The sequence below is a fragment of the Xenopus laevis genome, chromosome 2L (genome assembly GCF_017654675.1).
Source record: "Xenopus laevis strain J_2021 chromosome 2L, Xenopus_laevis_v10.1, whole genome shotgun sequence".
Classification (NCBI taxonomy): domain Eukaryota; kingdom Metazoa; phylum Chordata; class Amphibia; order Anura; family Pipidae; genus Xenopus; species Xenopus laevis.
In genome coordinates, this window is record NC_054373.1 from 153,149,077 (window position 1) to 153,165,290 (window position 16,214).

Below are 16,214 nucleotides of genomic sequence, written 5' to 3' on the forward strand. Positions count from 1 at the left end.
CACCAGGGATAAGCACTTTAATACCCTCCGAGTACCCATAGCCTTTCCTTCAGTATTGTTTATTTGTAGCACCTGGTCTGCAAGGTCTCTTACCCCCCCCCCCCCCCGTTCTATTGTGATGTCCTCCTAATATTTTATTAGAACAGATTAGCAAAGGAATGGAATTTTCTCAACCCTGGAAGTATCTTTGAACAGCCTAGCTGCTACCCCTGGTAAATGCCCCTAACTCTTTACTTACCCCTCAGTGCAGATTCAGGGCATCAGAGTTCACGGGCGCCATATTTCGGCACTTCAGTAGTCTTCGGAATGAGAGCGGGGAATCGGCGCATACGCAGTTGGAGCAATTTTCCATTTAGCGACAACTGCGCATGCAACGAAAGTCACGGAAATTGGCGAAGTGAAGGAAGAAGACCCGAAGATTACTGAAGTGCCGGAAGATGGCGCCCGGGAACTCGGATGCCCTGAATCTGCACCGAGGGGTAAGTAAAGAGGTAGGGGCATTTACCAGGGGTAGCAGCTAGGGAGGGGGGTCTATGTAGTGTGGGGGAGTGGGGTTTTTTTTTTTTTTTTTTAATTAAGGGTTGAATTCCCCTTTAAAGTATGATGATGCAAATTACAGAAAGATCTGTTATCCGGAAGACCCCAGGTACTGAGCATTCTGGATAACGGGTCCCATACCTGTACATGTACATACCTCCCAACTCCTCCCGTTCTTTTCAAAACCGCCGATGACTCGTCGCCCGCGAATCTTCTCGTCTGGCCTTACCCTTAGAGGGACAGTCCCTCTTTTGACAACTCAACCCGCAGTCCCTCGTTTGTACTGGAAAGTCAAGTTTTTCTCTGCACTAAACAGTCACAGCTGAAGATAAGATACTTTTGTAACAATTTCAAGATAAGCAAATACTAGTAATTGTAACAATATAAGATAACTCTCTTGGGAAAAGTTAGACTCACAGCTTTAAGGACAATTCATCAGCAAAACTGTAATAACTGAAAAAAAACACAGAAATATGTTCAAACTTTCATAACCTGCCAAATAATGTAACATGATAGTTAGGGGTGTGTGGCCACAAAAATGGGCGTGGTCAAAAAAACTTGTTAGTCTCTTTATTTCCACAATGTTGGTAGGTATGCATGTATGTCTTTTGAGAAGAGAGTAATAATAGCAGGAATGTTAGTCATGTTATATTATCACTAATAGGCCAGTGTCTCATGTGACATTACCCTTGTGTGTTAAATATCTAATGTTTACTTAAAATAATTGTGTTTGCCCTTTTCTTTACCAACACTGTCTGGCTGTCTAGATTTTATATAACATTTATATTTCAGTTCTCTCAATGTTCAGTAATGTTCTGGAGAACAGTGTGTTTATTTGTTCTTGGTTATTTAGTAATCAATTAACCTGTGTTTTCCTTTTCACAGCATCAGTATCCTGGTGGGGGCCCCCAAGGCAAATACCAGCCAGCCCGGAGTGTTTGAGGGGGGAGCTGTGTTTTATTGCCCCTGGCAAAGAAATGGCACCAACTGCACAGAAATCAGCTTTGACTCACATGGTAAGTCTGTACTGCAGTAATTTGAATAAGATGTCATTTTTAATGTTGCATTTCATCTCCATGTGTTTCATTGCAGTCCTGTTGGTACTGTCTGTTTAGAGTAGAATGCTTTATGTTATGTTCCCTAAAAAGGATCTATATTTCTGGATGTTGCAGAACACAATCTGTATACTCTAAAGGGAAATTAAAGCCCTTAAGCTAAAATGTACCAGGTAAGCAGCCCATCTGTAAAACAGTGTATTTCACTAAACAACTTGACCGCAAATTCTGTTGGTTTCTTACACGCACTCATTGGCCTTGTGTGGATAAGTTGGCATAAGATGCATAAACACGATCTAAACTTCCAAGAATAAATGTATTTATTCAAGAGTCCTCCAATTGAAAGGAAACCATGATAGTTTGTTTCTGACTCACAGAAACCATTTCCCCACCACCCAAAGTCTTCCACCTGCGTACTGATAGGGGGAAGACTGCAGACAATATTTTCTTGTTAGTGCACGGATTCTGTCCAAACTTGAGGGACTTCTAGTCCCTTAACCTATCACTTTTACATTGAGAAAAGTTAAGGCTTGAAAGAGTGATGGTTACCTAGTAGGGATGCACCGAATCCAGGATTCTGCTTTTTTCAGCGGGTTTCAATTTGGCCAAATCCTGCTGCCTGGCCGAACTGAATCCTTATTTGCATATGCAAATTATGGGCAGGGAGGGAAATCGCTTGTTTTTTTTTTTTCACTAAACAAGGAAATAAAAAATATTTTCCCCTTCCTACCCCTAACTTGCATATGCAAATTAGGATTCAGTTCGGTATTCGGCTGAATTTTTTGCGAAGGATTCAGCGGTTCGGCCGAATCCAAAATAGTGGATTCGGTGTATCCCTAGTACCGAGTAGTAATGGGCAAATCTGACCCATTTCACTTTTGTTGAAAATTCGTGAAATGGCAAAAATTGCCCGAATTGCATTGAAGTCTATGGGCGACCAATTTTTTTCACCCATTGGAGTCAAAGGGAGCCATTTTCACAGCAAAACTTGGCCAAAAATTTCGCTCATCACTAGTACCAAGTAACCTCATGGCAAAATTGAGGGGCATTTTCCCTTTATGTCATGATCCTCTGTGTTTTGGACCATCCCAGTCCAATAAAGTGCATGGTCAGACATTACATGAATGAAAATTAGCGTGGCACATTTCAGTAGGGCGCTGACTTGTCAGATATTGGGTGTTTCATATTCCCTTTAGAGCAGGAGTTGTTTAGAGTACCTTTCAAATTGCTTCAGCTAATGAAGGAGAAATATGAGAGGAGAAGTGTTTGTCAGCAGGTCCTGAGGGCCTCACATCTGGCCTGGATTCCCTGCACTGGAAACACTGCCTCTTTACTCTCTCTGTGGAGGACACAGCTTGACTTCATGACGAGCCACAATGGAGAGCAAAACTTCAGCTGGAAAAGAAGAGATCTGTGCAGGTGTTGCTGAAGGAATAAGCTATTCTCTCTAGATACATACAGCCACACAAGCTGGGCCCTTTCTTTAGCTTGGACCACAGTTGAATGAATGCAGTGAATAGTGCTTGTGCTAAACATGCTTCTTGCTTTGCTTATCTTATGAAAACTCTATAGGTTCCTTATAATCCGACACTAAAGCAACCACATAATTACTGACATTCTAAACTGGAGAGTTTCTGAACAAAAAATCATAATTAAAGAGAAACACAAAGTGAAAGCCAAATGCAGTTTGTCTTAGGACATCACGGTCTACAACATCATACTAATAGTTAACCGAAAGGCATCCACCCCTTTAATTAGGTTATGCAGGATAAACCTCCTGCAAAATGGACTTCTGCTTATCTGAACCATCACGGAAAAAAATTTGAACGGAGGGACTTTTATACAAATCTTATTATCTCTAGTTAAACTAACTATGCCAATTACATGGCAGAGTTACATAAGCGTGTAAACGGAAACAATCCTCATGTTATTGCTTTAGAATTGGAAAACAGAATTCATGCATTTTGCCTAATTACATAAATTAGGAAGAATGTACCTCCAGCATGAGTTCTGTCTATTATAAGGTAATGTGGCACTGCACATGCTCTTTAGCAGGGGCCCCCAAACTTTTTTTTACAGCAAAAGCATGAAAAAAGTCCCCGGGGGTCCCAAAATAAATTCTGCATTTAAATCTGTTTCTCAAAAGAGCAAACAGATTTTTTTTATATTTCATTTTGAAATCTGACATGTGACTAGACATATTGTCAGTTTCCCAGCTGCTCCAGTCATGGGACATGTGCTCTGATAAACTTCAGTCATTCTTTACTGCTGTACTGCAAGTTGGAATTATATATAATACTTTCTTTCTTGAGCTTTAGTTCTCTTTTAAGGGGGCTATGTATGAAGCGATCTGTTTGTATTGCAAGGTTAAAAAATAAGACAACCTTTGCCCCCATTTGGCCATCCTTGTGGCATGACTTGACTTTTTCGTGCCTAATAAAACATTTAATTTTATGTTCAAGAAGCTTCAAGAATGGTTAATTTGTGCAGCCCTTTATCCTGGTGCAGAAGAGGTTAAACTGTTATGCACTCGCAGCTTCATGTTGTTGCTACGCTTGACTCCTCTTGTTCTACCCCATATATTTTTATGCTCAGCTTTTTTACAGTGCCATGAAACGCTGCCAGTATAGCTCCATATATTTGTTACTTTTTTTGCTAGATCAATAGGTGTACAATCTGGTTTTCCTCTGCCTCATTGTCTGCACCTTCAGTTCAAGCTGATTTCCACTTGAAAAGTTTAATGGCTAACGAATGTGCACCCCGGGGCTGTTTGTGCACAAAGCAACACCAACTGCGGTGGTTACTTTTCTTTGTTAATGGGCTTAAGCTCTCCAGTGAATGTAAATGAGGCCAGTACTGAATGGTCTTTTCAGGAGCCGTCTCATGGACTATAATAAAGACATAAGCACCTCTTGGCTGGAGTGTGACTGCTGCTGTACATACTGCTGGCTAAAGACAAGCTTGTAAAAGTGTTGAAAATACATGTGTAGGGCAAGAATACAAATCAAGCAGATTTTCTGGGTGACTTGATTACTACACATGAATGGCTGAATTGCTCTCATTCACTCTTTCCAGTGGGATAAATAAGTGCGGTGGTTGAGGTTTGCAGTTCTGTGCCTTCTAGGATGACCAATGTCCTGCGCTGATTGGGTTTTTCATTGGGTCTAAATTGGGAGATATTTGATGAGAAGGCACAATATTATTTTAAATAGGTCGTTGTATTCTGAAAAGCTCACCATTGTACTGAACATCTAGGGGCAGATTTACCAAAGTGTGAAATTAGAGATCACCATAAAAAAAAACTCACCCACTTTCTCTTCATTCCTATGGGATTTATAGAAGTGTATTCAACGAATGGTGAATTTTCACCCGTTGCTATTTCCACTATTTATGTGAATGCCCGATGATCCATTGCAGTGTACTTTATAAGCAATAGTCGTTCACCTTTGCGTTAACTTTTAGTATGACTTAGGGAGTGATATTCTGAGGCAATTTGCAAATAGTTTTCATTTTTTATTATTTGTGGTTTTTACGTTATTTAGCTTTTTATTCAGCAGCTCTCCAGGTAGCAATTTCAGCAATGTGGTTGCTAGGGTCCAAATTACCCTAGCAACCATGCACTGATTTGAATAAGACTAGAATAGGAAAGGGACTGAATAACAATGTGAGTAAAAAAAAAAAAAGTGGCAAAAGCAATATATTTGTAGCCTTACAGAGCATTTGTTATGTAGATGGGGTCAGTGACCCCTATTTTAGAGCTGGAAAGAGTCATAAGAAGGCAAACAATTAAGAAACTTTATAATTAATAATGACCAATTAAAAGTTGCTTAGAATTGGCCATTCCATAATATACTAAAAGTTAATTTAAAGATGAACCACCCCTTTAAAAGTCGCACACAGAAACAAATTGGCTGTGTTTTACATACTGTAGGTATTTAAACCCGCCTTATGGGCCAGCCAAGAATTTGTTCTAGTTGCATGGGGAGATTGGCCGCAATAGACGTACCTTTTATAGGTATGAGCTAATGAATTGGAATCTTCATCATAGTTATAAACTACAGGGATTATGTAGTAACATAGGGGTACTGTTTGGCCTCATCCAGTAACCATTAGAAACCAAGAATTTGACTGCATTAGACCAGTGAAAACTACCTGCTACAGCAGGGGTCCCCAACCTTTTTACCTGTGAGTCACATTCAAATGTAAAAAGAGTTGGGGAGCAACGCAAGCATGAAAAAGTCGCTTAGGGTGTCAAATAAGGGCTGTGATTGGCTATTTGGTAGTCTCTATGTGGAGTGGCAGCCTACAAAAGGCTCTACTCTGCAATTAGAAATTAATCTATTAATTGGAATTCAAAAATAAGCACCTGGTTTGAGGACCATGAGTGCAGTATCCAAGGGGTTGGTGAGCAACGTTGGTGAGCAACATGTTGCTCACGAGCTACTGGTTGGGGATCACTGTTCTACAGGATGAATGGACTGGGGCAAACCCGTGCCTAGCTCCCTGCTGCTATAAACACCATTACACACATTTTGCCACATATGTGATTTCCGTCATTTTGCCTGGTCATGTGCTTTCAGAAAGAGCCAGCACTTTAGGATGGAACTGCTTTCTGGCAGGCTGTTGTTTCTCCTACTCAATATAACTGAATGTGCGCAGTGGGACCTGGATTTTACTATTGAGTGCTGTTCTTAGATCTACCAGGCAGCTGTTATCTTATGTTAGGGAGCAATTATCTGGTTACCTGCCTATTGTTCTGTTGTCAGGCTGCTGGGGGAAAGGGAGGAGGTGATATCACTCCAACTTGCAGTAAAGAGTGACTGAAGTTTATCAGAGCACAAGTCACATGACTGGGGGCAGCTAAGAAGCTGACAATGTCTAGCCTCATGTCAGATTTCAAAATCAAATATAAAAAAAAATATTTTGGCTCCTTTAAGAAACTGATCAATGCAGAATTCTGCTGGAGCAGCACTATTAACTGATGTGTTTTGAAAAACAATTTTTTTCCCCCATCCCTTTAAATCCTAATAGCCTGGACCCTGCTACTGCTGGAAGCTGCTCAATGCTACAATTCTAGGAATGCCCCCTTTGTGCCACTACCCTAAACACGAGCCAGACGGATCATTCCCTCTGAGCAGCCTCCCTTGCAGTTGTAAATGGAGACATTAATGCTGCAGGCAGTTCTAATCTCTTACACTACATTGACATAAACCAGGTCCATCGCTGCTAATTGACCACACTGCCAATTAAAATGTGCCTCACACAAAATGTGCTGCTGTCTGTTGCTCCGAGTCTAACCAGTGTGTTTAGTCATGGTACATATACTGGCCCTTTAAAAAATAAATGATGGTAGTGGTTTTCTTCTGCAATTATCTTTCTTTTCATGCTGCCATTCAATGTTCTTTCCTGTTCCCAGAGGGTTTTGGGGTTAAATGTGCAATTTATGCTTGTGTTCAACAAGAACAGAATAAAAATGTTTTCTGCCTATTTTTAATTGGGGGGAAAAAAACTTTCTTTTTTATAAAGTTGAACATTGTTTTGTTTTTTCTTTTCTACACACACCCTCTGTAAACTGAACACTTTGTTTATAGGAAATACAAGCTTAGTGTAAATGGAGCCCCCCTTTCCTCTGGTATTGCCTGTTTCTCAGGTGTACAGATGAGGAGGAGTTAATTATACAGGGAGGTAAACTGCATGTGTTAAGGTGGCCATAGAAGTTATAATTACAATCTTTCCTGGAAAAGATCTTTTCATTTCAATACACAAGTGTAGAACAGAATAGACAGACTTAAAGGTAGAAACAATATAATTCTGCCTGTATCTGACGATCCAGCCCTAACCATGGCTGATGTTCAAGTGCCTCCAAAGGCGCCCAATCAAAATTTTCTTGCCGATCGATGACCCGGCTGATATTCAAGTCTTCTGCCCAATATTGGTCGGTTCGTCTCCCACCATACACACACTGAATATCGTACGAAAATTAGTTTCATATGATAGTCTATGGCCACTTTTTTTTTTTTTAAATAAACTGTCTTTTCCTCCTCCCACAACTTCTTTAAAAACCAAGGTAGTTGGTGCATTAAAGTACTTTTAAATTTACTCTAATGTGCTAATCAGTGCAAGCCCCCCCCCCCCCCCCAAACAAAACCTATGGCATTCTTTCTAAGGTTTTAAAGGAGAACTAAAACCTAAAAAATGAAAATGGCTAAAATGCTGTATTTTATATAATGACCTTATTGCACCAGTCTAAAGTTTCTCAATAGCAGCAATGATCCAGGACTTCAAACTTGTCACAGGGGGTCACCATCAGGCAGCAGTATAGACCAATTGGCAGATCATTTCACTAATGTGCCTTAATATTACTGCTATGGGATTCCTGATCGCACTTTGCTGGGGGGCCTCATTATTATTAATTTCATGATGGAGGCTGAGGGCCAGTGTAAATTTGAAAAAGGGCCGTAATTGGCCCCCGGGCCGCACTTTGGACATGTCTGGTTTATAACATCACAGGTCTTCAGTTGCCTAACTATTGTATATAACATTGTCTTTGAATGATATTTATAATTTTGCCTTAAAAGTGTTTGCCTGGTCCTTTCTTACCCCTATGTTCCTCTATGATGCGGCTGCCATATTTGTACAGCACTACCAGGTCTGTTACCATTAGAAACTCTTGACAGGCTGAGATGGGACAGTCAGGTTTGGGAACTTCAAGCAACAATTACTTACAAAAGCAGAACTATCCGCAAAAAGATTATCTAGAAACTGTTTGTTTAGAATAGCAGCTGCCTTATTATCTTGGTGTGACTTCACTTCCTGCCTGAGTCTCTCCCTGCTCACTTATAGCTCTGGATGCGGATTACAGCAGGAAGGAGAGGAGGGAGAGAGGGGGGGAAAAGGGAGGGATAGAAGAGCAAACTGAGCATGCTCAAGCAATGCCCTGGAGGTTTAAAGGACCAGTAACATAAAAAAAATTTTTTTAAAAATTCGTTAGTACACATCAAAACAAAAACACCAACACAAATTATACTTTAAAATCACAAAGCTTTTATTAAGAAATAACTTACAGAAGCTGCACTTCCTGTCCTGTACAGAAACGGCGAAAAGGCGACCATCCATCCTGCTGGGTTCGATTTCTCCTCCTGGCTACTCTGCTGACAGCGTGTGAACGAGCAACTATTCACGGACAGGCATCATCTCTCCTCGGCTCTCCTCTCCTTCACTGTGCATGGCTTCCCTCCTCCTCGCTGCTCCCCCCAGCCAGATCCCCTGAACTGAATGATGAATGATCGGCCCGCTTGTCACTTCACAGCCGCACAGTATCTTTATTGCGCGTATTAACGGTGCGCAGGGGGAAGAGGAGGCCAAAGGGATTACAGAGAAAGCTGCTCAGTCCATTGCCCTCACATTTTTATCCTGACCCCTTGTGCCTCTGGCTTGTGGTGAGCTGAAGTTTAGGAAATACTCTCTCTCAGGCTCTGTGCATTGCAGCAGGGACGGAAAGTGTGGTTGAAGCACAATTAGGAAAAGAAAGGGATGTGGCGCCTCAGGACTTTCCCCCTGCGCACCGTTAATACGCAGCAATAAAGGTACTGTGCGGCTGTGAAGTGACAAGCGGGCCGATCATTCATCATTCAGTTCAGGGGATCTGGCTGGGGAGAGCAGCGAGGAGGAGGGAAGCCATGCACAGTGAAGGAGAGGAGAGCCGAGGAGAGATGATGCCTGTCCGTGAATAGTTGCTCGTTCACACGCTGTCAGCAGAGTAGCCAGGAGGAGAAATCGAGCCCAGCAGGATGGATGGTCGCCTTTTCGCCGTTTCTGTAAAGGACAGGAAGTGCAGCTTCTGTAAGTTATTTCTTAATAAAAGCTTTGTGATTTTAAAGTATAATTTGTGTTGGTGTTTTTGTTTTGATGTGTACTAATGAATTTTTTAAAAAAAATTTTTTATGTTACTGGTCCTTTAAGCTGAAAACAGGAAGTCTGATACAGAAGCCCATGTGTACACAATAGAAGGAAAGAAATGAGGTGTTTCTGACAGAGGACTCAGAGCAGCATTGCTTTGAGGGTTTACTGGTGTATTTATATAGACCTTTCTGATAAAGCTTACTTAGTTTTTAACCTTTCCTTCTCCACTGTGCACTGTGATGCTATGGTACACTGTTACATAATGGAGCTGGTATGAGTTCATGTTGAGATCCAGGTGTAATAGTTTACATGTAGAATCTTGCTCATAGTTCCACAAGTTGTTTCTTAATGCAACGGCTTTTATTCACATAGGTGACCGGCAGCGAGAACTTTTCGATACTCCCCAACCCAAACACATGGAATCCAAGTCCGAGCAATGGTTTGGTGCTACTGTCCGGGCACATGGGAAAACGATACTGGTAAGGAAATCCTAGACTCCTAAGCCCAAGCGCACTAGAGAGAAGGCATACTGCCGTGTTTGTGACATTTGAGGCAATTTACATATGTTTACACACAGCCTTTACTGAGGCAATGGCACAAGCTTGTTTTCACCACCATGTTCTCTCGCTGTGGAATTTGCTTGTTGTACTATTTTGGAGATGTGGTACTTACAACTAAATGGAGTCTAAAATGGCTGCAGTTGCACTTCTCCAAGTATTCACCTCTTAAATTTTTCTTTTAGGCCTGTGCTCCACGATACAGCTGGAGAACCGAAAAGGAAGAAAAGCGCAGTGACCCTGTGGGTACCTGTTACTTATCTGTCAACAACTTCACCACATTTGTAGAGTATTCACCCTGCCGCACAGGTATGCCGGGGTCAGCATTCAATGACCCTAAACCTACAAAGGGTACATGTCCTTAAATGGAGCTTAGCAGTTCATTAAATCTTTTATTTCCAGATTTCAGTGATGCTGCTGGTCAAGGGTACTGCCAAGGAGGCTTCAGTGCTGAGTTTACAAAGGTAAGAATACAAAAGTACTGGGGCTGCCCTGCTATATACTTATTCATGATTTGTAAATGCTTTCACCTCAGTCAGTGCAGAATTACACCTGTGTTTGGAACCTCACATATTCATTATATTTGGACAGCTCATTATAGGGATACTGTCACAATTTTCATGGTGTAGTTTTTATTTCTAAATTCCACTGTTTACTCTGCAAATAATCCACTCTTCAATTTAAAATGTCATTACTGAACCAGCAAGTGTTGTAATTTTTTTTTTTTTTTTTTTTGTAATAGGCAGCTGTTATCTTGTGTTAGGGAGCTGCTATCTGGTTACCTTCCCATTGTTCTGTTGTTGGGCTACTGGGGGGAAAGGGAAGGGGCAAATATCACTACAACTTGCAGTGCAGCAGTAGTAATTGAAGTTTATCAGAGCACAAATCACATGACTGGGGGCAGCTGGGAAACTGACAATATGTCTAGCCCCATGTCAGATTTCTAAATTAAATATAAAAAAAATCTTTTTGCTCTTTTGAGAAACAGATTTCAGTGCAGAAGTCTGCCGGGCAGCACTATTAACTGATTCATTTTGAAAAAAACATGTTTTCCCATGATGGTTCCCCTTTAAAGGGGACATATGCCCTACCAAAGTTTTGAAATCTTAATTTTTGCTGAAGGATGAGAGTTCTGTGGAAATTACCCGTTTGGATCTTTAATTGTGAATTTAATTTACTGCAGAGTGGAAGAGTTTTACTGGGTGGACCGGGCAGCTACTTCTGGCAAGGTAAGAAATATACACAGACCTGGCAATTTTGCTGCTGAGCAAACTTCTATAAATGCATTTGCATTTCTGCATCTTCCCATGCGTTGCATTCTGATTTCTTTGGTGATGTTAATTGTGTCCCTGCTGTATGCAATTTGTTCTGTAGTGTGTTACAGGAAATATTAAAGATTATTATTTGCAGGTCAGGTGATCACTGCAACACAGGATGAGATCCAGGAGGCTTATTATCCAGAATATTTTGTGCTGGAGTACAAGAAACAAATGCAGACACGACAGGCGGCTTCATCATATGATGACAGTTACTTTGGTAAGGCAATATAATGTAATGGCAGTATACTTTATGTTGGTGGGGAGGAAGATGTATTTCTCCTGACCCCCTTGTGGTTTATTCAATTAAAGAAGTCACCCATGTCCCCTTCCTTTATGTTTCACTTTTGGATTAAGGAGTGAAAAACTGTCTTTGTTGTTCTGCAGGTTATTCAGTTGCAGTTGGTGAATTCAGTGAAGATGCTACTGAAGGTGAGTGTTTTATTTTGGAATTGTGCTGAGTATGCAGTCTAATAAACCAAGTCTCTATCTCAGGTTACCTCTGTACCTTCAGCACGCTTAGTTCCACCACAATTAACATATCTTATGCACATATTCATGTGCATATAGTTGGCTTAGTTAAATATTTATAGTACACTTACAGGGTTCTTTAGCCATTTCAGTTATTTTGAACCATTTTGGCCTAAATTCATTCTAAATTAACAAAATTAAATTTGGTTAGTCATGGCATGCATACAGTTCAATTGATTAGCCTAAGTGACGTGATCTGCTCAGTTCTAACTGCTGAACAATTGAATTTGTGTAAATTCTACCTCCAGTTTCTCCAGATACAGATCTAATCCTTCAGCAGTCACTTTAATGTGTTAAAACTTAGCAGGTACAAGTAAAGACATTGTGTATGTGTTATGGGAATTTATAACCTTAGTATTGATATGTTTTCATATTTTGGCCCCAAATCAAGCTGTTGGGAAAGGATTGTTGTGACATGGGCATCGTTACTGACCGTTGTCCAGCCATAATTCCTTCTCAGTTCAAAAACTATGGTACATTTTGTTTGCTGGAACCTTGTGTTCCTCCAAAAATATTTTGGAGGATGTGTCATTTTCTTTGACTGTTACTACAAAAACTATGTTCAGTCTGTTGCTTTCTTTCCAAAAAAGGGCTCCAGGGAATCTACAGATAGGGCTTTACAGATGTCCTTTTTATACTGTGATGGCTGTTTAGTCATTAAACCTCCTCTCTGCCATAGTCGGCCATTAAAGCTATGAATACCTTGGCTTATTGTCCATGAGAAATGCCTTGAAAACTAGGTAATATCAGGCCCTAGGGCCCAACGATCCTAACGAATGGGAACGGGTGGTCGGATCGCGGGACCGCATCAACGAACAGATTCGGCTGCGATCCGACGGGATTTTTTGTCCCATCCGATCGAGATCTGGCCAATCTCGATCGGGGAAGCCCGTTGGGGGGGCCCATACACGGGCCAATAAGCTGCCGACTCGGTAGCTTTTATCTGCCCGTGTATGGCCACCTTTACTCCTGTACCTTGTTTTCCATCTGTAGCTATTCGGAAATCCATTCTGCAAAATCCAGAATCTGCCATAATACCTAGAGGTTGTCTAGACTGTTCTTTCATGCATACTGTATTGTATATGTGTGTGGAGATCTCTTCATAACCTTGTGGCTTTTTTTTTCCTTTCTAGATTTCGTTGTGGGTGTTCCCAAAGGAAACATAACTTATGGCTATGTAAGAACATGTACTATTAAATATGAGGCAATTAGACACTCTCTCATAGATATGTGTTCACTCCTATGACAAACTATTTATCCTGTACCTTTTCATTGATGGGTAGAGCAACCTGTTCACTTTCCATGTTTCATATATCCTCTACAGCTGTCCTGGGAAGCTGTACCACTTAAATTCCTTATGCTCTTCATGGCTGAACTTCGTCTTCTCAATTATTGTCACAACTTGAGGCCTACTAACATTTGTTACAAAAACATGGTCTAGTCCCCACGTCTCTACAGACAACCAGCTGCCCTTGACTTTCCAATTTTTGTTTTCTACTCATGGTCTACCTATATCTAAATCACTCCCACACCTGGATCTCTTAATCCCACCCCTGTTATATAGCTATATTTCTTACTCCATGATTGATCTCATTTGTGCCCATTGCAGTCCAGGGAAGTATGGTCCATTTATAGAAATTCCTCTTTTTAGTACTTTTGCATGTGTATTTGCTCCTATATGATATCGAGTAGACACGAGAAAGTAGCTATGTATATTACTGCTGTTATCCGTTCCTCTGACAGCCTCTCTCTCTCTGCTCCCTAGGTGACTATACTGAATGGGACAGATTTGAGATCCTTGTATAACTTTTCAGGTGAACAGGTGGGTTGGATGTTTTATATCTCATTTAATGAAGAGTGTGATTATTTTCTGACAGCTGGTTTACATCTCTCCACAAACACTGCACAAATCATTGCTCAGCATAATGTGAGTGCTACATAATCATATACTACATGCACTTTAGTATATATGCTCGTTTGTAGTAGGTGTAGTAATGGCTTCCATAAACTGGACACCTGCACATATTCATTTTGTTTACATTTGGGACTGTTGGCATGAAATCTGACAGTGCGAGTAATTTTTACATTTCTCAATCTATATCCTAAAACCCTAAAATAGTTGATTGAACCATAGGATAAAAAGGGGGGATGGTGCCATTTTTGCTACCTTTTACTTTATATATTTAAATGAGGGTGTGTAATACAAGGGGCAAAATTTGCTATAGTTTCAATAACTTATCATCCAATCCGTATTAAAGCCAAATTTATATGTTATCCCCAATAGTGCTAATTGCTAACCTAAATCTTCTGGCCAGCACTACTTTGGGCCAGCTCATGAACATTATGGTAAATTCTTCCAACTACCATTCTGCATGTGCTGGTGGGCAATACAGGGGGTCACTGGTAAAAAGGAAGGGAATGCTGGTGCAGATTAGTATAACTGGGGTGACAACAAGAGGCAGCCTATGATACTTCTAATAATATATTTGGCTCAAATGGGTGGCTTCTCTTTGACCAAAATGTTGCTCCTGTGCCTACACTGCCCCCCCCCCTTCATTTCCAGCAAATGTGAAAAGGTGGTGTGTGTACAGCAGATGTGCATTCTGACTCAGTATGTTCTGTTTGCAGATGGCCTCCTATTTTGGGTATTCTGTGTCGGCTACCGACCTCAATAGTGATGGGTAAGTTTGACCGGCTAATAAGGAAAGGATATGTGTTTATTGCCTTTGTACGTCTACAAATCTTCCCTTTCTCTGCTCTCATTAGAAGTAGCATTGCGTGTGCTGCTTGTTTACTTGTAGAGCTTCATTCCTTCCATGGATTTTATGTTTAATATGTCAATAGGGGCAAGCAGCAAAAGGTCTTATTTTTATTTATTATAAACATGTTGTACTGAGTGATCTGCATTCAGAAAGCTCCCCTAGATGTTCAAAATAATTCATAGTTTATGGCTTTGTTCTCTTGTGTAGTTAAAACCATCACCAGCCCAAGTTTTCTTTCTTGCCATTCACAGTAGATCAGGCATAATTATTGTTTGTACCTTTTTGCATTCACTGCCTAGGAGATCTGCTATACATCATTTACAGAAATAAACAATTTGAGTGCTGCAGCTAGTGACAGTGATACAAAGGCAAATCGGTTTTGGTTACCAAAAGGCATCCTGAATATGCCACGCCAGTTTTCTGTTTAATGGTCCTTAAGGCAAAGTATATTTAGGCATAGCGTATCTGTTCTTATTCATTCCCTTAAATCAAGAATGAAAAATAAGTGGATATATTTCCTTCCCTGTGATAAAATAACCTATTTAAAAAAAAAAAAGTATACTATGCCTTGGTTCTTCCTTTTCCATTTTAAGGGAACGTCAATCCAAAATTTTTTTTTTGCTTAATAAAAGAGAACATAATTCTAAGCAAAGCGGCAATATACATTCATTAAAAGTGTTTTATGTTACTTGTATATGTATTGCTATTTTGGGGTTGACTTGCCCTTTAAAGGGGCAGTTCACATTCAAGATAACTGTGTCTCAGTGGCTTTTTACTATTAAAGGACCAGTAACATCAAAAAATGAAATTTTTTAAAGTAATAAAAATATAATGCAGAGTTGCCCTGCACTAGTAAAACTGATGTGTTTGCTTCAGAAAAACTACTATTGTTTATATAAATTAGCTGCTGTGTAGCAATGTGGGCAGCTATTCAAAGTAGAAAAGGTTCAAGTTACACAGCAGATAAGCTCTGTAGAACATAATGTTATCTGTTATCCATTATTTATCCTGTGCCATATAACCTTTTTTCAATTTCCACCATTGCTACACAGCAGCTTGTTTATATGAACTATAGTAGTGTTTCTGAAGCAAACACATCAGTTTTACCAGTGCAGGGCAACACTGCATTATAATTTCATTACTTTAAAACACTTTAATTTTTTGGTGTTACTGTTCCTTTAAGTGCTGTTCCTAGTTCTGCTAGGCAGCTGTTATCTTGTGTTAGGAAGCTGCTATCTGGTTACCTTCCCATTGTTATTTTGTTAGGCTGCTGGGGAGGGGGTGATATCACTCCAACTTCCAGTACAGCAATAAAGTGTGACTGATATAAGAGCACAAGTCACATGACTGGGGGCAGCTGGGAAACTGACAATATGTCTAGCCCCATGTCAGATTTCAAAATTAAATATAAAAAAAATCCTGTTTGCTCTTTTGAAAAAACAGATTTCAGTGCAGAAATCTGCTGGAGCAGCACTATTAACTGATGCATTTAAAATGTTTTGCCATGACCGTATCCCTTTAAGGATGCATCAAGTGCACCAAACTTGCTCTGTT

The 16,214-nt window shown here is 40.3% G+C and overlaps 1 protein-coding gene across 1 annotated transcript in view; it reads left to right on the forward strand.

The window, feature by feature from the left end:
* The window catches only part of itga5.L (integrin subunit alpha 5 L homeolog), a 62,098-nt gene that overhangs the window by 26,078 nt on the left and 19,806 nt on the right, over positions 1 to 16,214 (forward strand). The window contains 10 exon segments of the mRNA NM_001087603.1: positions 1,423 to 1,553; positions 9,867 to 9,973; positions 10,237 to 10,360; positions 10,454 to 10,515; positions 11,235 to 11,280; positions 11,462 to 11,587; positions 11,755 to 11,799; positions 13,032 to 13,075; positions 13,664 to 13,720; positions 14,527 to 14,579. Of these exon segments, the coding sequence (NP_001081072.1) occupies positions 1,423 to 1,553; positions 9,867 to 9,973; positions 10,237 to 10,360; positions 10,454 to 10,515; positions 11,235 to 11,280; positions 11,462 to 11,587; positions 11,755 to 11,799; positions 13,032 to 13,075; positions 13,664 to 13,720; positions 14,527 to 14,579 (795 nt within the window).